Below are 25,510 nucleotides of genomic sequence, written 5' to 3'. Positions count from 1 at the left end.
CATATCTGTACAAGCCTGGGCATTACCTATATACTCTAGCATATCTGTACAAGCCTGGGCATTTACCTATATACTCTAGCATATCTGTAGCAAGCCTGGGGCATTACCTATATACTCATAGCATATCTGTACAAGCCCTGGGCATTACCTATATACCTCTAGCATATCTGTACAAGCCTGGGCATTACCTATATACTCTAGCATATCTGTACAAGCCTGGGCATTACCTATATACTCTAGCATATCTGTACAAGCCTGGGCAATTACCTATATACTCTAGCATATCTGTACAAGCTCTGGGCATTACCTATATACCTCTAGCATATCTGTACAAGCCTGGGCATTACCTATATACCTCTAGCATATTGTACAAGCCTGGGCATTACCTATATACTCTAGCATATCTGTACAAGCCTGGGCATTACCTATATACTCTAGCATATCTGTACAAGCCTGGGCATTACCTATATACTCTAGCATATCTGTACAAGCCTGGGCATTACCTATATACTCTAGCATATCTGTACAAGCCTGGGGCATATTACCTATATACCTCTAGCATATCTGTACAAGCCTGGGCATTTACCTATATACTCTAGCATATCTGTACAAGCCTGGGCATTACCTATATACTCTAGCATATCTGTACAAGCTCTGGGCATTTACCTATATACTCTAGCATATCTGTACAAGCCTGGGCATTACCTATATACTCTAGCATATCTGTACAAGCCTGGGCATTACCTATATACTCTAGCATATCTGTACAAGCCTGGGGCATTACCTTATATACTCTAGCATATCTGTACAAGCCTGGGGCATTACCTATATACTCTAGGCATATCTGTACAAAGCCTGGGCATTACCTATATACTCTAGCATATCTGTACAAGCCTGGGCAATTACCTATATACTCTAGCATATCTGTACAAGCCTGGGCATTTCCTATATACTCTAGGCATATCTGTACAAGCCTGGGCATTACCTATATACTCTAGCATATCTGTACAAGCCTGGGCATTACCTATATACTCTAGCATATCTGTACAAGCCTGGGCATTACCTATATACTCTAGCATATCTGTACAAGCCTGGGCATTACCTATATACTCTAGCATATCTGTACAAGCCTGGGCATTACCTATATACTCTAGCATATCTGTACAAGCCTGGGCATTACCTATATACTCTAGCATATCTGTACAAGCCTGGGCATTACCTATATACTCTAGCATATCTGTACAAGCCTGGGCATTACCTATATACTCTAGCATATCTGTACAAGCCTGGGCATTACCTATATACTCTAGCATATCTGTACAAGCCTGGGCATTACCTATATACTCTAGCATATCTGTACAAGCCTGGGCATTACCTATATACTCTAGCATATCTGTACAAGCCTGGGCATTACCTATATACTCTAGCATATCTGTACAAGCCTGGGCATTACCTATATACTCTAGCATATCTGTACAAGCCTGGGCATTACCTATATACTCTAGCATATCTGTACAAGCCTGGGCATTACCTATATACTCTAGCATATCTGTACAAGCCTGGGCATTACCTATATACTCTAGGCATATCTGTACAAGCCTGGGCATTACCTATATACTCTAGCATATCTGTACAAGCCTGGGCATTACCCTATATACTCTAGCATATCTGTACAAGCCTGGGCATTACCTATATACTCTAGCATATCTGTACAAGCCTGGGCATTACCTATATACTCTAGCATATCTGTACAAGCCTGGGCATTACCTATATACTCTAGCATATCTGTACAAGCCTGGGCATTACCTATATACTCTAGCATATCTGTACAAGCCTGGGCATTACCTATATACTCTAGCATATCTGTACAAGCCTGGGCATTACCTATATACTCTAGCATATCTGTACAAGCCTGGGCATTACCTATATACTCTAGCATATCTGTACAAGCCTGGGCATTACCTATATACTCTAGCATATCTGTACAAGCCTGGGCATTACCTATATACTCTAGCATATCTGTACAAGCCTGGGCATTACCTATATACTCTAGCATATCTGTACAAGCCTGGGCATTACCTATATACTCTAGCATATCTGTACAAGCCTGGGCATTACCTATATACTCTAGCATATCTGTACAAGCCTGGGCATTACCTATATACTCTAGCATATCTGTACAAGCCTGGGCATTACCTATATACTCTAGCATATCTGTACAAGCCTGGGCATTACCTATAACGCTTTATTAACAATATTCTTGATTTTAGGATCATTACAACATGACTCCTCGCTCAGTGTGCAGTAACAGCTGTGCCCCTGGGTACAGGAAGGTGCCTTTAAAACAACGACCGGTCTGCTGCTATATCTGTGCAAAATGTCCTGAGGGAGAGATCTCTAACATAACAGGTCAGTTTGTAAAAATATTATAATATAATTTATTTAGTAATTTACACTTATAGAGAAAATATTAGGACATATGTAAATATCCTTAAAAAAGCAAGGGAATAAACACAGCACACGAAAAGTACTTTTTAAAAAAAATCCAAATATTTAATTCTCCCAAAGCACATTCAAGTGATCCGTCTGTCTGTGCTTAACTGCACCGATCAAAGTGAAAACTTAAAACTTTAAAACAAAAAGGTATACAAGAAGCTAAAGAACCTTCCCAGTCCCTATGCATACGTATGCAAGTCTAAATATTCCTACATCTATAGAATGAGAGTCATAACTAGCGCTGCGGAATCTGTTGGCGTTCTACAAATAACCGATAATAATAACAATATATGAATACAGATGCAGTATTGTACATAAGATGTATATAAATGCAATACTATAAACAGAAATTACAAAGGGAAAAGATGTGGATACTCCCTAACATATAGGTACACACAATCTCCATAAACCCCAGTGTCCATGCCCAGACTGATGATATATTCTCAGCTGTAAATGTAAACATATGGTTGTAAGCCAATGGACAAGTCACCGGTAAGAAGATAGATAGGACTGCAGCAATTCCTACTGCACACTAGGTCATTCCGGTATGTAACTTCTTATGCAAAAGCAAGCAAGGAATCCACACTTCTCTTTGATATTTAGATGCAATGTTTCAGTCAACCTGTGTGCTGTTACAATCCGTAATTCCTCGGGGTGTGACGTATCCCCCAGTGGGAGTGGCAAACCGTCACCACGGCTGTGAATGGCTCCCAGCCAAAGGACCAGTTCCTATAGGTCAGAGAACGGCCAACTGGATCAACAGGCAGCCGCAATACCGTACACACTTTGCAAAGGTTATAGTAAAAATACCAAGATGTACCGTCTTGTATGAGGTAGATTTCCTTTATGTAGATCATCACCACATCCGTTTATCTGACTTGAGGCAAATTACACATAGTGCCCTGACGAACCCCTGTGATACTTGAAGTGGGGGTGAAACGTGTGTCGGCACTATGTGAAATTTGCCTCAGAAGTAAGTGGACATTCTTCTGGGGAATTAGTGGTATCACAAGACGCTGAGGTTCTATCCCAGTTTAACAGCTTTTATTCACTACTTATGGAAATCTAATGGAGCAGGACATGCCTATGCACTGAAATGATAGCGCGTCCTGTAAGACTGTGAAGAAATATAATGTTCAAGTGAGATAAACGGATGTGGTGATGATCTACTAAATAGAAATCCGTTTATCTCACTTGAACATTATTGTTACAGTACCAACAGTGTACCAAGGGTTAATACCAGGGAACAACGTCCTGCATAGGGAATCAGCAATTCACAACCCAGCCAGTTTCCCTGCAAACATGAGACCAAGCTCCACCTTTCAGGTTTAAAACAGAATGTCTCCTTTATTTGAAGGCAGCACACAGATTTATACACCCTGGCTTCAGGTTACAGAGGGCATTGGTTTAACAGTAAAGCAAACATATGAACAATGCATCAAACCTCTAACAATTGTCTATTCACAGGTAAAACAGATTAACACATTAAGTTAATTTACTGGGAAAGAACGTTTACTCAGACAATCTGATATTGGCCAGTCTAGTTAACATAATCACACAAGGACACAATCAGTTTACCCAGACAGACTCCTGAGACACAATCATATCTGAAACATACATAGAATACATCTTATTACTGAATATAGGAACAGTTCTTATTAGCTATAAAGTCTTTTATGCCCACTTGGTTTATAGAGTCACAATTGCTCCCAAAAGGTGCACTCACACCCTGTACCCATCCTGTATTTATGGATACAGGGTGACATAGGCATAAGACAGAGTTATGAAAGTACATGGGGTGTCCAGCATATAAAATTCCATATTTCCATGCAGTCTCTGGGTATCCTTAAGCCCATGTACCTCCAGCCCAAAGAATGTTCCATAACAGGACCTCCAAGGCACAGTGGCGAGATTGGTCTCGTCACATATCTCCCCTTTTCCAAACAGACTAACAGGGTATCTGACCTCCTGCCGGTCAGTGCCCTGGTTAGTCCAGCAACCCACCCATAAAACACAATTAGTAGAACAGCCCACCCACAATAAATGGTTACTACACTTGAGTACGGGGAAAACTTGTCCATTTCCAGGTGCCTCACTACAGCTGTGTGGGGGACGGGTACGCTGAATTGGTGGGTTGCGAGGTGGGCAGAGACCAGCTGTACTCTGCCCAGGCGCCAGTACTACCATGGAAGTAGCCTGGTGGGAGCCTGGTTGCTGGAGGGGGAGACCGACTGTCTCCCCTTTGGATACATAGCTGTGCTGCTGGAGGGGGAGACCAATCGTCTCCCCTTTGGCTAAACAGCCGTGTTGCTGGGGGACAGGACCATCAAACTCCTCTCCCTCTGGTTTGTCATGCTCGGCTATCCAGGGTATGTACTGTGCCATATACCACCAGAGCGCCTGGTAGGCATGTCAGTTTGCTGGGACAATCCATCTGTATTCCCGTTATGAGAGAGAATTCCTGTCCATACAAACAAGGGTTCAAATTCCTCAGTGCCCAGACCAGGGCCAAACAGTCCTTCAAAATCCCATCAGCTTCTTTACGAGTTTTCTGTACCTGCTCTCTATAGGTATCCACAATCCCTTCATACTGACATAGGGTGCCCTTGAGTTGCTGCACCTCACTATGAGCCAGCGTCAGCTTCTCCTCAAGTGTCACTAAGTTTTTCTTTAATGTTTCACTCTCAAGCTGGTGTTTTCTGCAGTCTGTCGGTGCAGCTTGTCTAGCAGAGATTCCTGTTCTAAACGTGCTTTTTCCTCTGCGCTCCTCTTCTCCTTCATCAGCGCATTGTAACGGGACCTCCACATATCAATAGCGGATAGAGATTTACTGCGCTCAGCGTCCTGGGGCTTAGCAGCAGGTGGGTCAGTCTCTGCTGCACGGATCTGGGCACGGGTAGTCACAGAGTTAACATCAGCGGGACCCATAGGAGCGTAGGCAGAAACAAGGGGGGCCAAGTCATTTCCAAGAAGAACATCAGCAGGTAAGTCCTTCTTGACCCCCACATTCACAGGTCTAGCGCCCACTCCCCAATCCAAATGTACCCTGGCAACAGGTAGGCTGAACACATCGCCCCCTGCTACCCTCACAGCCACAGTGTCTCCAGTGTACTGTTTCTCAGACACCAAGTTCTTTTGAAGCAAGGTCATGGTAGCACCAGTATCCCGTAGACCACTGACCTTCTTCCCATTCACTTTAACCAGTTGCCGGTTATTCCTGTGGGCAGCTTGCACAAGGTCTGCCTCATGTAGGATGCTCCAGCATTCTTGCGCCTCTACGTAGCGGGCCGCAGGCTGAGGATTACGTGGGATTCCGCCGGCGGGTCTTCTCCAGGACTGCGCTTGGTTCGCTGCGTTTAGGGGACACTCTGGTCTTTTGTGCCCTAGTTGCTTACATCTAAAGCACCGAATAGGCTGTGAGTAGCACCGCAGGGCTCTCTGAGGGTAGTTCGTGGCCGGAGGCCGTGTGGTATAGTGGTGCGCCGGGGTTTGGTAACTGGCAGCTGCTGGGGTGACTGGGGGTCTGTACTCCACTCTAGCAGGGGGCTTAGTGGTAGCAGTGTCCAGTTTGCGGGCATCCGTATACTCATCTGCCAAGCGAGCCGCTTCCTGCAGGGTGGAGGGTTTACGGTCCCGAACCCACTCTCGAACTCCTGCGGGTAATTTGTCGAAGCAATGTTCCAACAGGAATAGCTGCAGCACCTCTTCCCCAGATATGGCTTGGCACCCCGCTATCCAGTGAGCTGCTGTGCGGTGCACCTTACATGCCCACTCAAGGTAGGAATCTCCAGCTAATTTAACAGTGTCTCTGAACCGTCTCCGGTATGCCTCTGGTGTAACCGCATACCTGGAGAGCAGAGCCTCTTTTACAGTATTATAATCCCTGACTTCCTCATCTGGAATGGCCCGAAAAGCCTCTCTGGCCCGGCCGGATAATTTTCCAGATAATATCGTGACCCAGTCCTCTGCGGGTACCTTGTGTAGTGCACATTGCCTCTCAAAATCCGCAAGGTACCCATCAATCTCTCCTTCTGTTTCCAGGAAGTTTTTAAAAGCTGCAAAATTTACTTTTCTCTTTTCCATCTTAGTCAGTATTGTAATAATCCCCCTCTTCCTGAGGTTACTGGCTTGTGTAGTTGCTCTTCTGGGCGATAAGGTTCATTCCGTCGCTGCCACCAATGTTACAGTACCAACAGTGTACCAAGGGTTAATACCAGGGAACAACGTCCTGCATAGGGAATCAGCAATTCACAAACCCAGCCAGTTTCCCTGCAAACATGAGACCAAGCTCCACCTTTCAGGTTTAAAAAAGAATAACTACTTTATTTGAAGGCAGCACACAGATTTATACACCCTGGCTTCAGGTTACAGAGGGCATTGGTTTAACAGTAAAGCAAACATATGAACAATGCATCAAACCTCTAACAATTGTCTATTCACAGGTAAAACAGATTAACACATTAAGTTAATTTACTGGGAAAGAACGTTTACTCAGACAATCTGATGTTGGGCAGTCTAGTTAACATAATCACACAAGGACACAATCAGTTTACCCAGACAGACTCCTGAGACACAATCATATCTGAAACATACATAGAATACATCTTATTACTGAATATAGGAACAGTTCTTATTAGCTATAAAGTCTTTTATGCCCACTTGGTTTATAGAGTCACAATTGCTCCCAAAAGGTGCACTCACACCCTGTACCCATCCTGTATTTATGGATACAGGGTGACATAGGCATAAGACAGAGTTATGAAAGTACATGGGGTGTCCAGCATATAAAATTCCATATTTCCATGCAGTCTCTGGGTATCCTTAAGCCCATGTACCTCCAGCCCAAAGAATGTTCCATAACAGGACCTCCAAGGCACAGTGGCGAGATTGGTCTCGTCACAATTATATTTCTTCACAGTCTTACAGGACGCGCTATCATTTCAGTGCATAGGCATGTCCTGCTCCATTAGATTCCCATAAGTAGTGAATAAAAGCTGTTAAACTGGGATAGAACCTCAGCGTCTTGTGATACCACTAATTCCCCAGAAGAATGTCCACTTACTTCTGAGGCAAATTTCACATAGTGCCGACACACGTTTCACCCCCACTTCAAGTATCACAGGGGTTCGTCAGGGCACTATGTGTAATTTGCCTCAAGTCAGATAAACGGATGTGGTGATGATCTACATAAAGGAAATCTACCTCATACAAGACGGTACATCTTGTTATTTTTACTATAACCTTTGCAAAGTGTGTACGGTATTGCGGCTGCCTGTTGATCCAGTTGGCCGTTCTCTGACCTATAGGAACTGGTCCTTTGGCTGGGAGCCATTCACAGCCGTGGTGACGGTTTGCCACTCCCACTGGGGGATACGTCACACGCCGAGGAATTACGGATTGTAACAGCACACAGGTTGACTGAAACATTGCATCTAAATATCAAAGAGAAGTGTGGATTCCTTGCTTGCTTTTGCATAAGAAGTTACATACCGGAATGACCTAGTGTGCAGTAGGAATTGCTGCAGTCCTATCTATCTTCTTACCGGTGACTTGTCCATTGGCTTACAACCATATGTTTACATTTACAGCTGAGAATATATCATCAGTCTGGGCATGGACACTGGGGTTTATGGAGATTGTGTGTACCTATATGTTAGGGATAGTGATGTCGCGAACATAAAAATTTGGGTTCACAAATGGTGAACGCGAACTTCCACAAATGTTCACGAAAGGGCGAACCGCCATAGACTTCAATAGGCAGGCGAATTTTAAAACCCACAGGGACTCTTTCTGGCCACAATAGTGATGGAAAAGTTGTTTAAAGGGGACTAACACCTGGACTGTGGCATGCCGGAGGGGGATCCATGGCAAAACTCCCACGGAAAATTACATAGTTGATGCAGAGTCTGGTTTTAAGCCATAAAGGGCATAAATCACCTAACATTCCTAAATTGTTTGGAATAACGTGCTTTAAAACATCAAGTATGATGTATCGATCAGGTAGTGTAAGGGTTATGCCCGCTTCACAGTGACAGACCAAACTCCCGCAGCGGGTACAACATCATCATCATCACACCGTACGTCCATGTGTGTAATGGTGCCTGACTGAGACATATCCCTGTTATCTACATCCTCTGGCAATAATGGTTGCGCATCACTCATTTCTTCCAACTGATGTGTAAATAACTTCTCTGACAGATCAAGTGAAGCGGCTGTGGTGCTAGTGTTGGTGGTGGCGGCAGGTGGGCGAGTGGTAACTTGAGAGGTGCCCAAAGCTAAGCTGGAGGAGGATGGTGCGTCAAGGTTCCGAGCGGAAGCTGTAGAAGATTGGGTGTCCTGTGTTAGCCAGTCAACTATGTCCTCAGAACTTTTCGAGTTCAGGGTACGTGGCCTCTGAACACTGGGCATTATTCTAGTGCCAAAGGGAATCACAGCATCACGACCATGACGGCCCCTGCGGGGTGGCCTGCCTCTGCCTGTCATTTTTTTCTAGATTAGCAGAAGTTGGCAGAGTTTTTTTTTCTAGATGGCAGAAGTTGGCAGAGTAGACGCTGTAGGCCTGACACACATGCTTGCAGACAACTAACTGCTATTCAATCTATTACAATAAAAAAAAAATTTTTTTAAATGTACACTACTGTTACAAAAGATATGAGTTGCACTGGTGTGACACTGTGCCCTGGCAGGCACTGAAACGCACACATGTGAAGGAAACTGACTGCTATTATTTCACTGTCAAATTTCTATTTTTTTTTTTAATGTACACTACTGTTACACCAGATATGAGTTGCACTGGTGTGACACTATGCCCTGGCAGGCACTGAAACGCACACGTGTGAAGGAAACTGACTGCTATTATTTCACTAGTTTTTTTTTAATGTACACTACTGTTACACCAGATATGAGTGGTGGCACTGGGGTGACACTGTGCCCTGGCAGGCCCTGAAACGCACACGCGTGAAGGAAACTGACTGCTATTATTTCACAGTCAAATTTCTAGTTTTTTTTTTAATGTACACTACTGTTACACCAGATATGAGTTGCACTGGGGTGACACTGTGCCCTGGCAGGCACTGAAACGCACAAGTGTGAAGGAAACTGACTGCTATTATTTCACAGTCAAATTTCTATTTTTTTTTTTTAACCCCTTAAGGACCAAGGCCATTTTTCAATTTCTTTCCCTTAAGGACCAGGGCTATTTTTACATTTCTGCGGTGTTTGTGTTTAGCTGTAAATTTCCTCTTACTCATTTACTGTACCCACACATATTATATACCGTTTTTCTCGCCACTAAATGGACTTTCTAAAGATACCATTATTTTCATCATATCTTATAATTTATTATTAAAAATATTATAAAATATGAGGAAAAAATTGAAAAAAACACACTTTTTCTAACTTTGACCCCCAAAATCTGTTACACATCTACAACCACCAAAAACACCCATGCTAAATAGTTTCTAAATTTTGTCCTGAGTTTAGAAATACCCAATGCTTTTTTTGCAAGTTATAGGGAAATAAATACAAGAAGCACTTTGCTATTTCAAAACCACTTTTTTTTCAAAATGAGCGCTAGTTACATTGGAACCCTGATATCTGTCAGGAATACCTGAATATCCATTGACATGTATATATTTTTTTTTTAGAAGACAACCCAAAGTATTGATCTAGGCCCATTTTGGTATATTTCATGCCACCATTTCACCGCCAAATGCGATCAAATAAAAAAAAATTGTTCACTTTTTCACAAACTTTAGGTTTCTCACAGAAATTATTTACAAACAACTTATGCAATAATGGCATAAATGGTTGTAAATGCTTCTCTGGGATCCCCTTTGTTCAGAAATAGCAGACATTTATGGCTTTGGCGTTGCTTTTTGTTAATTAGAAGGCTGCTAAATGCCACTGCGCACCACACGTGTTTTTTTCCCAGCAGTGAAGGGGTTAATTAGGGAGCATGTAGGGAGCTTGTAGAGTTAATTTTAGCTTAAGTGTAGTGTAGTAGACAACCCAAAGTATTGATCTAGGCCCATTTTGGTATATTTAATGCCACCATTTCACCGCCAAATGCGATCAAATAAAAAAAATTGTTCACTTTTTCACAAACTTTAGTTTTCTCACAGAAATTATTTACAAACAGCTTGTGCAATTATGGCAGAAATGGTTGTAAATGCTTTTCTGGGATCCCCTTTGTTCAGAAATAGCAGACTTATATGGCTTTGTAATTTCTGTGTATAGTATTGCATTTATATACATCTTATGTACAATACTGCATCTGTATTCATATACAGGGAGTGCATAATTATTAGGCAAGTTGTATTTTTGAGGATTAATTTTATTATTGAACAACAACCATGTTCTCAATGAACCCAAAAAACTCATTAATATCAAAGCTGAATAGTTTTGGAAGTAGTTTTTAGTTTGTTTTTAGTTATAGCTATTTTAGGGGGATATCTGTGTGTGCAGGTGACTATTACTGTGCAACTTAACAAAAAACAAATATATACCCATTTCAATTATTTATTTTTACCAGTGAAACCAATATAACATCTCAACATTCACAAATATACATTTCTGACATTCAAAAACAAAACAAAAACAAATCAGTGACCAATATAGCCACCTTTCTTTGCAAGGACACTCAAAATCCTGCCATCCATGGATTCTGTCAGTATTTTGATCTGTTCACCATCAACATTGCGTGCAGCAGCAACCACAGCCTCCCAGACACTGTTCAGAGAGGTGTACTGTTTTCCCTCCTTGTAAATCTCACATTTGATGATGGACCACAGGTTCTCAATGGGGTTCAGATCAGGTGAACAAGGAGGCCATGTCATTAGATTTTCTTCTTTTATACCCTTTCTTGCCAGCCACGCTGTGGAGTACTTGGACGCGTGTGATAGAGCATTGTCCTGCATGAAAATCATGTTTTTCTTGAAGGATGCAGACTTCTTCCTGTACCACTGCTTGAAGAAGGTGTCTTCCAGAAACTGGCAGTAGGACTGGGAGTTGAGCTTGACTCCATCCTCAACCCGAAAAGGCCCCACAAGCTCATCTTTGATGATACCAGCCCAAACCAGTACTCCACCTCCACCTTGCTGGCGTCTAAGTCAGACTGGAGCTCTCTGCCCTTTACCAATCCAGCCATGGGCCCATCCATCTGGCCCATCAAGACTCACTCTCATTTCATCAGTCCATAAAACCTTAGAAAAATCAGTCTTGAGATAGTTCTTGGCCCAGTCTTGACGTTTCATCTTGTGTGTCTTGTTCAGTGGTGGTCGTCTTTCAGCCTTTCTTACCTTGGCCATGTCTCTGAGTATTGCACACCTTGTGCTTTTGGGCACTCCAGTGATGTTGCAGCTCTGAAATATGGCCAAACTGGTGGCAAGTGGCATCTTGGCAGCTGCACGCTTGACTTTTCTCAGTTCATGGGCAGTTATTTTGCGCCTTGGTTTTTCCACACGCTTCTTGCGACCCTGTTGACTATTTTGAATGAAACGCTTGATTGTTCGATGATCATGCTTCAGAAGCTTTGCAATTTTAAGAGTGCTGCATCCCTCTGCAAGATATCTCACTATTTTTGACTTTTCTGAGCCTGTCAAGTCCTTCTTTTGACCCATTTTGCCAAAGGAAAGGAAGTTGCCTAATAATTATGCACACCTGATATAGGGTGTTGATGTCATTAGACCACACCCCTTCTCATTACAGAGATGCACATCACCTAATATGCTTAATTGGTAGTAGGCTTTCGAGCCTATACAGCTTGGAGTAAGACAACATGCATAAAGAGGATGATGTGGTCAAAATACTAATTTGCCTAATAATTCTGCACTCCCTGTATTGTTATTATTATTATTATTGGTTATTTGTAGAACGCCAACAGATTCCGCAGCGCTAGTTATGACTCTCATTCTATAGATGTAGGAATATTTAGACTTGCATACGTATGCATAGGGACTGGGAAGGTTCTTTAGCTTCTTGTATACCTTTTTGTTTTAAAGTTTTAAGTTTTCACTTTGATCGGTGCAGTTAAGCACAGACAGACGGATCACTTGAATGTGCATTGGGAGAATTAAATATTTGGAATTTTTTTAAAAAGTACTTTTCGTGTGCTGTGTTTATTCCCTTGCTTTTTTAGGATATTTACATATGTCCTAATATTTTCTCTTTCTTTTTGTAAGTGTAAATTGTATCTTAAGGGTAGCACCGATAAGTGAGTACAGCAATATTTTCTACTCAATCTTTGTTTTGTTAATTTATTTAGTAAACTTATCGTTCTCCACTTTAAGTCATCTCATCAGTATAGAGCGGTCTAAAAAAAAAAAAAAAAAGTTAAATATACAAATTATAATTTAAGATATTTATCTAAATATGCAGGGTTTGTATGCAAAGACATATGCATTATAATATAGGGTCTAAAAATAACAAAGACTTTTTTTTAAGTTCTCTCTCCATTCTAGTTATCTTGAGTATCAGGCCCTGGTATTTGTCTTTCTCTCCCTTTTTCGCCCTATTTCAAGTAGCAGTGTGTAAGGAAGAGAGATGTAGCAGACAAGTAGCAGTGAGTAAGGAAGAGAGATGTAGCAGACCAGTAGTAGTGTGTAAGGAAGAGAGATGTAGCAGACAAGTAGCAGTGAGTAAGGAAGAGAGATGTAGCAGACCAGTAGTAGTGTGTAAGGAAGAGAGATGTAGAAGACAAGTAGCAGTGTGTAAGGAAGAGAGATGTAGCAGACAAGTAGCAGTGAGTAAGGAAGAGAGATGTAGCAGATGAGTAGCAGTGAGTAAGGAAGAGAGATGTAGCAGACAAGTAGCAGTGAGTAAGGAAGAGAGATGTAGCAGATGAGTAGCAGTGAGTAAAGAAGAGAGATGTAGCAGACAAGTAGCAGTGAGTAAGGAATAGAGATGTAGAAGACAAGTAGCAGTGTGTAAGGAAGAGAGATGTAGAAGACAAGTAGCAGTGTGTAAGGAAGAGAGATGTAGAAGACAGGTAGCAGTGTGTAAGGAAGAGAGATGTAGCAGACCAGTAGCAGTGTGTAAGGAAGAGAGATGTAGCAGACAGGTAGCAATGAGTAAGGAAGAGAGATGTAGAAGACAAGTAGAAGTGTGTAAGGAAGAGAGATGTATCAGACAAGTAGCAGTGTGTAAGGAAGAGATGTAGCAGACAAGTAGCAGTGTGTAAGGAAGAGAGATGTAGCAGACAAGTAGCAGTGTGTAAGGAAGAGAGATGTAGAAGACAAGTAGCAGTGTGTAAGGAAGAGAGATGTATCAGACAAGTAGCAGTGAGTAAGGAAGAGAGATGTAGAAGACAAGTAGCAGTGTGTAAGGAAGAGAGATGTAGAAGACAAGTAGCAGTGAGTAAGGAAGAGAGATGTAGAAGACAAGTAGCAGTGAGTAAGGAAGAGAGATGTAGCAGACAAGTAGCAGTGTGTAAGGAAGAGAGATGTAGCAGACCAGTAGCAGTGAGTAAGGAAGAGAGATGTAGAAGACAAGTAGCAGTGAGTAAGGAATAGAGATGTAGAAGACAAGTAGCAGTGAGTAAGGAAGAGATGTAGCAGACAACTAGCAGTGAGTAAGGAAGAGATGTAGCAGACAAGTAGCAGTGAGTAAAGAAGAGAGATGTAGCAGACAAGTAGCAGTGTGTAAGGAAGAGAGATGTAGCAGACCAGTAGCAGTGAGTAAGGAAGAGAGATGTAGAAGACAAGTAGCAGTGAGTAAGGAAGAGATGTAGCAGACCAGTAGCAGTGTGTAAGGAAGAGAGATGTAGAAGACAAGTAGCAGTGAGTAAGGAATAGAGATGTAGAAGACAAGTAGCAGTGAGTAAGGAAGAGATGTAGCAGACAACTAGCAGTGTGTAAGGAAGAGAGATGTAGCAGACAAGTAGCAGTGTGTAAGGAAGAGAGATGTAGCAGACCAGTAGCAGTGAGTAAGGAAGAGAGATGTAGAAGACAAGTAGCAGTGAGTAAGGAAGAGATGTAGCAGACCAGTAGCAGTGTGTAAGGAAGAGAGATGTAGAAGACAAGTAGCAGTGAGTAAGGAAAAGAGATGTAGCAGACAAGTAGCAGTGTGTAAGGAAGAGAGATGTAGCAGACAAGTAGCAGTGTGTAAGGAAGAGAGATGAAGCAGACCAGTAGCAGTGAGTAAGGAAGAGAGATGTAGAAGACAAGTAGCAGTGAGTAAGGAATAGAGATGTAGAAGACAAGTAGCAGTGAGTAAGGAAGAGATGTAGCAGACAACTAGCAGTGAGTAAGGAAGAGATGTAGCAGACAAGTAGCAGTGAGTAAAGAAGAGAGATGTAGCAGACAAGTAGCAGTGTGTAAGGAAGAGAGATGTAGCAGACAAGTAGCAGTGTGTAAGGAAGAGAGATGTAGCAGACCAGTAGCAGTGAGTAAGGAAGAGAGATGTAGAAGACAAGTAGCAGTGAGTAAGGAAGAGATGTAGCAGACCAGTAGCAGTGTGTAAGGAAGAGAGATGTAGAAGACAAGTAGCAGTGAGTAAGCAAGAGATGTAGCAGACCAGTAGCAGTGTGTAAGGAAGAGAGATGTAGCAGACCAGTAGCAGTGTGTAAGGAAGAGATGTAGCAGACCAGTAGCAGTGTGTAAGGAATAGATGTAGCAGACCAGTAGCAGTGTGTAAGGAAGAGAGATGTAGAAGACAAGTAGCAGTGAGTAAGCAAGAGATGTAGCAGACCAGTAGCAGTGTGTAAGGAAGAGAGATGTAGCAGACCAGTAGAAGTGAGTAAGGAAGAGAGTTGTAGCAGACAAGTAGCAGTGAGTAAGGAAGAGAGATGTAGCAGACAAGTAGCAGTGAGTAAGGAAGAGAGATGTAGCAGACAAGTAGCAGTGTGTAAGGAAGAGAGATGTAGAAGACAAGTAGCAGTGAGTAAGGAAGAGATGTAGCAGACCAGTAGCAGTGTGTAAGGAAGAGATGTAGCAGACCAGTAGCAGTGAGTAAGGAAGAGAGATGTAGCAGACAAGTAGCAGTGAGTAAGGAAGAGATGTAGCAGACCAGTAGCAGTGTGTAAGGAAGAGATGTAGCAGACAAGTAGCAGTGTGTAAGGAAGAGATGTAGCAGACAAGTAGCAGTGTGTAAGGAAGAGATGTAGCAGACCAGTAGCAGTGTGTAAGGAAGAGAGATGTAGCAGACAAGTAGCAGTGTTTAAGGAAGATATATAGCAGACAAGTAGCAGTGAGTAAGGAATAGAGATGTAGAAGACAAGTAGCAGTGAGTAAGGAAGAGATGTAGCAGATAAGTAGCAGTGAGTAAGGAAGAGAGATGTAGAAGACAAGTAGCAGTGAGTAAGGAAGAGATGTAGCAGACCAGTAGCAGTGTGTAAGGAAGAGATGTAGCAGACAAGTAGCAGTGTGTAAGGAAGAGATGTAGCAGACCAGTAGCAGTGTGTAAGGAAGAGAGATGTAGCAGACAAGTAGCAGTGTTTAAGGAAGATATATAGCAGACAAGTAGCAGTGAGTAAGGAATAGAGATGTAGAAGACAAGTAGCAGTGAGTAAGGAAGAGAGATGTAGCAGACAAGTAGCAGTGTGTAAGGAAGAGAGATGTAGCAGACCAGTAGCAGTGAGTAAGGAAGAGAGAGGTAGAAGACAAGTAGCAGTGAGTAAGGAAGAGAGATGTAGCAGACAAGTAGCAGTGTGTAAGGAAGAGAGATGTAGCAGACCAGTAGCAGTGAGTAAGGAAGAGAGAGGTAGAAGACAAGTAGCAGTGAGTAAGGAATAGAGATGTAGAAGACAAGTAGCAGTGAGTAAGGAAGAGATGTAGCAGACAACTAGCAGTGAGTAAGGAAGAGATGTAGCAGACAAGTAGCAGTGAGTAAAGAAGAGAGATGTAGCAGACAAGTAGCAGTGTGTAAGGAAGAGAGATGTAGCAGACCAGTAGCAGTGAGTAAGGAAGAGAGATGTAGAAGACAAGTAGCAGTGAGTAAGGAAGAGATGTAGCAGACCAGTAGCAGTGTGTAAGGAAGAGAGATGTAGAAGACAAGTAGCAGTGAGTAAGGAATAGAGATGTAGAAGACAAGTAGCAGTGAGTAAGGAAGAGATGCAGCAGACAACTAGCAGTGTGTAAGGAAGAGAGATGTAGCAGACAAGTAGCAGTGTGTAAGGAAGAGAGATGTAGCAGACCAGTAGCAGTGAGTAAGGAAGAGAGATGTAGAAGACAAGTAGCAGTGAGTAAGGAAGAGATGTAGCAGACCAGTAGCAGTGTGTAAGGAAGAGAGATGTAGAAGACAAGTAGCAGTGAGTAAGCAAGAGATGTAGCAGACCAGTAGCAGTGTGTAAGGAAGAGAGATGTAGCAGACCAGTAGCAGTGTGTAAGGAAGAGATGTAGCAGACCAGTAGCAGTGTGTAAGGAATAGATGTAGCAGACCAGTAGCAGTGTGTAAGGAAGAGAGATGTAGAAGACAAGTAGCAGTGAGTAAGCAAGAGATGTAGCAGAACAGTAGCAGTGTGTAAGGAAGAGAGATGTAGCAGACCAGTAGCAGTGAGTAAGGAAGAGAGTTGTAGCAGACAAGTAGCAATGAGTAAGGAAGAGAGATGTAGCAGACAAGTAGCAGTGAGTAAGGAAGAGAGATGTAGCAGACAAGTAGCAGTGTGTAAGGAAGAGAGATGTAGAAGACAAGTAGCAGTGAGTAAGGAAGAGATGTAGCAGACCAGTAGCAGTGTGTAAGGAAGAGATGTAGCAGACCAGTAGCAGTGAGTAAGGAAGAGAGATGTAGCAGACAAGTAGCAGTGAGTAAGGAAGAGATGTAGCAGACAAGTAGCAGTGTGTAAGGAAGAGAGATGTAGAAGACAAGTAGCAGTGAGTAAGGAAGAGAGATGTAGCAGACAAGTAGCAGTGTGTAAGGAAGAGAGATGTAGCAGACAAGTAGCAGTGTGTAAGGAAGAGAGATGAAGCAGACCAGTAGCAGTGAGTAAGGAAGAGAGATGTAGAAGACAAGTAGCAGTGAGTAAGGAATAGAGATGTAGAAGACAAGTAGCAGTGAGTAAGGAAGAGATGTAGCAGACAACTAGCAGTGAGTAAGGAAGAGATGTAGCAGACAAGTAGCAGTGAGTAAAGAAGAGAGATGTAGCAGACAAGTAGCAGTGTGTAAGGAAGAGAGATGTAGCAGACAAGTAGCAGTGTGTAAGGAAGAGAGATGTAGCAGACCAGTAGCAGTGAGTAAGGAAGAGAGATGTAGAAGACAAGTAGCAGTGAGTAAGGAAGAGATGTAGCAGACCAGTAGCAGTGTGTAAGGAAGAGAGATGTAGAAGACAAGTAGCAGTGAGTAAGCAAGAGATGTAGCAGACCAGTAGCAGTGTGTAAGGAAGAGAGATGTAGCAGACCAGTAGCAGTGTGTAAGGAAGAGATGTAGCAGACCAGTAGCAGTGTGTAAGGAATAGATGTAGCAGACCAGTAGCAGTGTGTAAGGAAGAGAGATGTAGAAGACAAGTAGCAGTGAGTAAGCAAGAGATGTAGCAGACCAGTAGCAGTGTGTAAGGAAGAGAGATGTAGCAGACCAGTAGAAGTGAGTAAGGAAGAGAGTTGTAGCAGACAAGTAGCAGTGAGTAAGGAAGAGAGATGTAGCAGACAAGTAGCAGTGAGTAAGGAAGAGAGATGTAGCAGACAAGTAGCAGTGTGTAAGGAAGAGAGATGTAGAAGACAAGTAGCAGTGAGTAAGGAAGAGATGTAGCAGACCAGTAGCAGTGTGTAAGGAAGAGATGTAGCAGACCAGTAGCAGTGAGTAAGGAAGAGAGATGTAGCAGACAAGTAGCAGTGAGTAAGGAAGAGATGTAGCAGACCAGTAGCAGTGTGTAAGGAAGAGATGTAGCAGACATGTAGCAGTGTGTAAGGAAGAGATGTAGCAGACAAGTAGCAGTGTGTAAGGAAGAGATGTAGCAGACCAGTAGCAGTGTGTAAGGAAGAGAGATGTAGCAGACAAGTAGCAGTGTTTAAGGAAGATATATAGCAGACAAGTAGCAGTGAGTAAGGAATAGAGATGTAGAAGACAAGTAGCAGTGAGTAAGGAAGAGATGTAGCAGATAAGTAGCAGTGAGTAAGGAAGAGAGATGTAGAAGACAAGTAGCAGTGAGTAAGGAAGAGATGTAGCAGACCAGTAGCAGTGTGTAAGGAAGAGATGTAGCAGACAAGTAGCAGTGTGTAAGGAAGAGATGTAGCAGACCAGTAGCAGTGTGTAAGGAAGAGAGATGTAGCAGACAAGTAGCAGTGTTTAAGGAAGATATATAGCAGACAAGTAGCAGTGAGTAAGGAATAGAGATGTAGAAGACAAGTAGCAGTGAGTAAGGAAGAGAGATGTAGCAGACAAGTAGCAGTGTGTAAGGAAGAGAGATGTAGCAGACCAGTAGCAGTGAGTAAGGAAGAGAGAGGTAGAAGACAAGTAGCAGTGAGTAAGGAAGAGAGATGTAGCAGACAAGTAGCAGTGTGTAAGGAAGAGAGATGTAGCAGACCAGTAGCAGTGAGTAAGGAAGAGAGAGGTAGAAGACAAGTAGCAGTGAGTAAGGAATAGAGATGTAGAAGACAAGTAGCAGTGAGTAAGGAAGAGATGTAGCAGACAACTAGCAGTGAGTAAGGAAGAGATGTAGCAGACAAGTAGCAGTGAGTAAAGAAGAGAGATGTAGCAGACAAGTAGCAGTGTGTAAGGAAGAGAGATGTAGCAGACCAGTAGCAGTGAGTAAGGAAGAGAGATGTAGAAGACAAGTAGCAGTGAGTAAGGAAGAGATGTAGCAGACCAGTAGCAGTGTGTAAGGAAGAGAGATGTAGAAGACAAGTAGCAGTGAGTAAGGAATAGAGATGTAGAAGACAAGTAGCAGTGAGTAAGGAAGAGATGCAGCAGACAACTAGCAGTGTGTAAGGAAGAGAGATCAAGTAGCAGTGTGTAAGGAAGAGAGATGTAGCAGACCAGTAGCAGTGAGTAAGGAAGAGAGATGTAGAAGACAAGTAGCAGTGAGTAAGGAAGAGATGTAGCAGACCAGTAGCAGTGTGTAAGGAAGAGAGATGTAGAAGACAAGTAGCAGTGAGTAAGCAAGAGATGTAGCAGACCAGTAGCAGTGTGTAAGGAAGAGAGATGTAGCAGACCAGTAGCAGTGTGTAAGGAAGAGATGTAGCAGACCAGTAGCAGTGTGTAAGGAATAGATGTAGCAGACCAGTAGCAGTGTGTAAGGAAGAGAGATGTAGAAGACAAGTAGCAGTGAGTAAGCAAGAGATGTAGCAGAACAGTAGCAGTGTGTAAGGAAGAGAGATGTAGCAGACCAGTAGCAGTGAGTAAGGAAGAGAGTTGTAGCAGACAAGTAGCAATGAGTAAGGAAGAGAGATGTAGCAGACAAGTAGCAGTGAGTAAGGAAGAGAGATGTAGCAGACAAGTAGCAGTGTGTAAGGAAGAGAGATGTAGAAGACAAGTAGCAGTGAGTAAGGAAGAGATGTAGCAGACCAGTAGCAGTGTGTAAGGAAGAGATGTAGCAGACCAGTAGCAGTGAGTAAGGAAGAGAGATGTAGCAGACAAGTAGCAGTGAGTAAGGAAGAGATGTAGCAGACCAGTAGCAGTGTGTAAGGAAGAGAGATGTAGAAGACAAGTAGCAGTGAGTAAGGAAAAGAGATGTAGCAGACAAGTAGCAGTGTGTAAGGAAGAGAGATGTAGCAGACAAGTAGCAGTGTGTAAGGAAGAGAGATGAAGCAGACCAGTAGCAGTGAGTAAGGAAGAGAGATGTAGAAGACAAGTAGCAGTGAGTAAGGAATAGAGATGTAGAAGACAAGTAGCAGTGAGTAAGGAAGAGATGTAGCAGACAACTAGCAGTGAGTAAGGAAGAGATGTAGCAGACAAGTAGCAGTGAGTAAAGAAGAGAGATGTAGCAGACAAGTAGCAGTGTGTAAGGAAGAGAGATGTAGCAGACAAGTAGCAGTGTGTAAGGAAGAGAGATGTAGCAGACCAGTAGCAGTGAGTAAGGAAGAGAGATGTAGAAGACAAGTAGCAGTGAGTAAGGAAGAGATGTAGCAGACCAGTAGCAGTGTGTAAGGAAGAGAGATGTAGAAGACAAGTAGCAGTGAGTAAGCAAGAGATGTAGCAGACCAGTAGCAGTGTGTAAGGAAGAGAGATGTAGCAGACCAGTAGCAGTGTGTAAGGGAAGAGATGTAGCAGACCAGTAGCAGTGTGTAAGGAATAGATGTAGCAGACCAGTAGCAGTGTGTAAGGAAGAGAGATGTAGAAGACAAGTAGCAGTGAGTAAGCAAGAGATGTAGCAGACCAGTAGCAGTGTGTAAGGAAGAGAGATGTAGCAGACCAGTAGAAGTGAGTAAGGAAGAGAGTTGTAGCAGACAAGTAGCAGTGAGTAAGGAAGAGAGATGTAAGCAGACAAGTAGCAGTGAGTAAGGAAGAGAGATGTAGCAGACAAGTAGCAGTGTGTAAGGAAGAGAGATGTAGAAGACAAGTAGCAGTGAGTAAGGAAGAGATGTAGCAGACCAGTAGCAGTGTGTAAGGAAGAGATGTAGCAGACCAGTAGCAGTGAGTAAGGAAGAGAGATGTAGCAGACAAGTAGCAGTGAGTAAGGAAGAGATGTAGCAGACCAGTAGCAGTGTGTAAGGAAGAGATGTAGCAGACATGTAGCAGTGTGTAAGGAAGAGATGTAGCAGACAAGTAGCAGTGTGTAAGGAAGAGATGTAGCAGACCAGTAGCAGTGTGTAAGGAAGAGAGATGTAGCAGACAAGTAGCAGTGTTTAAGGAAGATATATAGCAGACAAGTAGCAGTGAGTAAGGAATAGAGATGTAGAAGACAAGTAGCAGTGAGTAAGGAAGAGATGTAGCAGATAAGTAGCAGTGAGTAAGGAAGAGAGATGTAGAAGACAAGTAGCAGTGAGTAAGGAAGAGATGTAGCAGACCAGTAGCAGTGTGTAAGGAAGAGATGTAGCAGACAAGTAGCAGTGTGTAAGCAAGAGATGTAGCAGACCAGTAGCAGTGTGTAAGGAAGAGAGATGTAGCAGACAAGTAGCAGTGTTTAAGGAAGATATATAGCAGACAAGTAGCAGTGAGTAAGGAATAGAGATGTAGAAGACAGAGTAGCAGTGAGTAAGGGAAGAGAGATGTAGCAGACAAGTAGCAAGTGTGTAAGGAAGAGAGGATGTAGCAGACCATAGCAGGTGAGTAAGGAAGAGAGATGTAGAAGACAAGTAGCAGTGAGTAAGGAAGAGAGATGTAGAAGACAAGTAGCAGTGAGTAAGGAAGAGATTGTAGCAGACAACTAGCAGTGAGTAAGGAAAGATGTAGCAGACAAGTAGCAGTGAGTAAAGAAGAGAGATGTAGCAGACAAGTAGCAGTGTGTAAGGAAGAGAGATGTAGCAGACCAGTAGCAGTGAGTAAGGAAGAGAGATGTAGAAGACAAGTAGCAGTGAGTAAGGAATAGATGTAGCAGACCAGTAGCAGTGTGTAAGGAATAGATGTAGCAGACCAGTAGCAGTGTGTAAGGAAGAGAGATGTAGAAGACAAGTAGCAGTGAGTAAGCAAGAGATGTAGCAGACCAGTAGCAGTGTGTAAGGAAGAGAGATGTAGCAGACCAGTAGCAGTGTGTAAGGAAGAGATGTAGCAGACCAGTAGCAGTGTGTAAGGAATAGATGTAGCAGACCAGTAGCAGTGTGTAAGGAAGAGAGATGTAGAAGACAAGTAGCAGTGAGTAAGCAAGAGATGTAGCAGACCAGTAGCAGTGTGTAAGGAAGAGAGATGTAGCAGACCAGTAGAAGTGAGTAAGGAAGAGAGTTGTAGCAGACAAGTAGCAATGAGTAAGGAAGAGAGATGTAGCAGACAAGTAGCAGTGAGTAAGGAAGAGAGATGTAGCAGACAAGTAGCAGTGTGTAAGGAAGAGAGATGTAGAAGACAAGTAGCAGTGAGTAAGGAAGAGATGTAGCAGACCAGTAGCAGTGTGTAAGGAAGAGATGTAGCAGACCAGTAGCAGTGAGTAAGGAAGAGAGATGTAGCAGACAAGTAGCAGTGAGTAAGGAAGAGATGTAGCAGACCAGTAGCAGTGTGTAAGGAAGAGATGTAGCAGACATGTAGCAGTGTGTAAGGAAGAGATGTAGCAGACAAGTAGCAGTGTGTAAGGAAGAGATGTAGCAGACCAGTAGCAGTGTGTAAGGAAGAGAGATGTAGCAGACAAGTAGCAGTGTTTAAGGAAGATATATAGCAGACAAGTAGCAGTGAGTAAGGAATAGAGATGTAGAAGACAAGTAGCAGTGAGTAAGGAAGAGATGTAGCAGATAAGTAGCAGTGAGTAAGGAAGAGAGATGTAGAAGACAAGTAGCAGTGAGTAAGGAAGAGATGTAGCAGACCAGTAGCAGTGTGTAAGGAAGAGATGTAGCAGACAAGTAGCAGTGTGTAAGCAAGAGATGTAGCAGACCAGTAGCAGTGTGTAAGGAAGAGAGATGTAGCAGACAAGTAGCAGTGTTTAAGGAAGATATATAGCAGACAAGTAGCAGTGAGTAAGGAATAGAGATGTAGAAGACAAGTAGCAGTGAGTAAGGAAGAGAGATGTAGCAGACAAGTAGCAGTGTGTAAGGAAGAGAGATGTAGCAGACCAGTAGCAGTGAGTAAGGAAGAGAGAGGTAGAAGACAAGTAGCAGTGAGTAAGGAAGAGAGATGTAGAAGACAAGTAGCAGTGAGTAAGGAAGAGATGTAGCAGACAATTAGCAGTGAGTAAGGAAGAGATGTAGCAGACAAGTAGCAGTGAGTAAAGAAGAGAGATGTAGCAGACAAGTAGCAGTGTGTAAGGAAGAGAGATGTAGCAGACCAGTAGCAGTGAGTAAGGAAGAGAGATGTAGAAGACAAGTAGCAGTGAGTAAGGAAGAGATGTAGCAGACCAGTAGCAGTGTGTAAGGAAGAGAGATGTAGAAGACAAGTAGCAGTGAGTAAGGAATAGAGATGTAGAAGACAAGTAGCAGTGAGTAAGGAAGAGATGCAGCAGACAACTAGCAGTGTGTAAGGAAGAGAGATGTAGCAGACAAGTAGCAGTGTGTAAGGAAGAGAGATGTAGCAGACCAGTAGCAGTGAGTAAGGAAGAGAGAGGTAGAAGACAAGTAGCAGTGAGTAAGGAATAGAGATGTAGAAGACAAGTAGCAGTGAGTAAGGAAGAGATGTAGCAGACAACTAGCAGTGAGTAAGGAAGAGATGTAGCAGACAAGTAGCAGTGAGTAAAGAAGAGAGATGTAGCAGACAAGTAGCAGTGTGTAAGGAAGAGAGATGTAGCAGACCAGTAGCAGTGAGTAAGGAAGAGAGATGTAGAAGACAAGTAGCAGTGAGTAAGGAAGAGATGTAGCAGACCAGTAGCAGTGTGTAAGGAAGAGAGATGTAGAAGACAAGTAGCAGTGAGTAAGGAATAGAGATGTAGAAGACAAGTAGCAGTGAGTAAGGAAGAGATGCAGCAGACAACTAGCAGTGTGTAAGGAAGAGAGATGTAGCAGACAAGTAGCAGTGTGTAAGGAAGAGAGATGTAGCAGACCAGTAGCAGTGAGTAAGGAAGAGAGATGTAGAAGACAAGTAGCAGTGAGTAAGGAAGAGATGTAGCAGACCAGTAGCAGTGTGTAAGGAAGAGAGATGTAGAAGACAAGTAGCAGTGAGTAAGCAAGAGATGTAGCAGACCAGTAGCAGTGTGTAAGGAAGAGAGATGTAGCAGACCAGTAGCAGTGTGTAAGGAAGAGATGTAGCAGACCAGTAGCAGTGTGTAAGGAAGAGATGTAGCAGACCAGTAGCAGTGTGTAAGGAAGAGAGATGTAGAAGACAAGTAGCAGTGAGTAAGCAAGAGATGTAGCAGAACAGTAGCAGTGTGTAAGGAAGAGAGATGTAGCAGACCAGTAGCAGTGAGTAAGGAAGAGAGTTGTAGCAGACAAGTAGCAATGAGTAAGGAAGAGAGATGTAGCAGACAAGTAGCAGTGAGTAAGGAAGAGAGATGTAGCAGACAAGTAGCAGTGTGTAAGGAAGAGAGATGTAGAAGACAAGTAGCAGTGAGTAAGGAAGAGATGTAGCAGACCAGTAGCAGTGTGTAAGGAAGAGATGTAGCAGACCAGTAGCAGTGAGTAAGGAAGAGAGATGTAGCAGACAAGTAGCAGTGAGTAAGGAAGAGATGTAGCAGACCAGTAGCAGTGTGTAAGGAAGAGATGTAGCAGACATGTAGCAGTGTGAAAGGAAGAGATATAGCAGACAAGTAGCATTGTGTAAGGAAGAGATGTAGCAGACCAGTAGCAGTGTGTAAGGAAGAGAGATGTAGCAGACAAGTAGCAGTGTTTAAGGAAGATATATAGCAGACAAGTAGCAGTGAGTAAGGAATAGAGATGTAGAAGACAAGTAGCAGTGAGTAAGGAAGAGATGTAGCAGATAAGTAGCAGTGAGTAAGGAAGAGAGATGTAGAAGACAAGTAGCAGTGAGTAAGGAAGAGATGTAGCAGACCAGTAGCAGTGTGTAAGGAAGAGATGTAGCAGACAAGTAGCAGTGTGTAAGCAAGAGATGTAGCAGACCAGTAGCAGTGTGTAAGGAAGAGAGATGTAGCAGACAAGTAGCAGTGTTTAAGGAAGATATATAGCAGACAAGTAGCAGTGAGTAAGGAATAGAGATGTAGAAGACAAGTAGCAGTGAGTAAGGAAGAGAGATGTAGCAGACAAGTAGCAGTGTGTAAGGAAGAGAGATGTAGCAGACCAGTAGCAGTGAGTAAGGAAGAGAGATGTAGAAGACAAGTAGCAGTGAGTAAGGAATAGAGATGTAGAAGACAAGTAGCAGTGAGTAAGGAAGAGATGTAGCAGACAACTAGCAGTGAGTAAGGAAGAGATGTAGCAGACAACTAGCAGTGAGTAAAGAAGAGAGATGTAGCAGACAAGTAGCAGTGTGTAAGGAAGAGAGATGTAGCAGACCAGTAGCAGTGAGTAAGGAAGAGAGATGTAGAAGACAAGTAGCAGTGAGTAAGGAAGAGATGTAGCAGACCAGTAGCAGTGTGTAAGGAAGAGAGATGTAGAAGACAAGTAGCAGTGAGTAAGGAATAGAG

At 43.0% G+C, this 25,510-nt stretch overlaps 1 protein-coding gene across 1 annotated transcript in view; it reads left to right on the top strand.

Annotated features, from left to right (window-relative positions):
* LOC128652758 (vomeronasal type-2 receptor 26) overlaps window positions 1-25,510 on the top strand; it is a 135,765-nt gene that overhangs the window by 87,054 nt on the left and 23,201 nt on the right. The window contains exon 3 of the mRNA XM_053705689.1: window positions 2,288-2,409. Within this exon, the coding sequence (XP_053561664.1) occupies window positions 2,288-2,409 (122 nt within the window). The remainder of the gene's footprint in view (window positions 1-2,287; window positions 2,410-25,510) is intronic.

This window comes from Bombina bombina, chromosome 3, assembly GCF_027579735.1.
Source record: "Bombina bombina isolate aBomBom1 chromosome 3, aBomBom1.pri, whole genome shotgun sequence".
Classification (NCBI taxonomy): Eukaryota; Metazoa; Chordata; class Amphibia; order Anura; family Bombinatoridae; genus Bombina; species Bombina bombina.
Note: the sequence above shows the minus strand (reverse complement) of the source record. Positions and strands in the feature narration are given on the sequence as shown.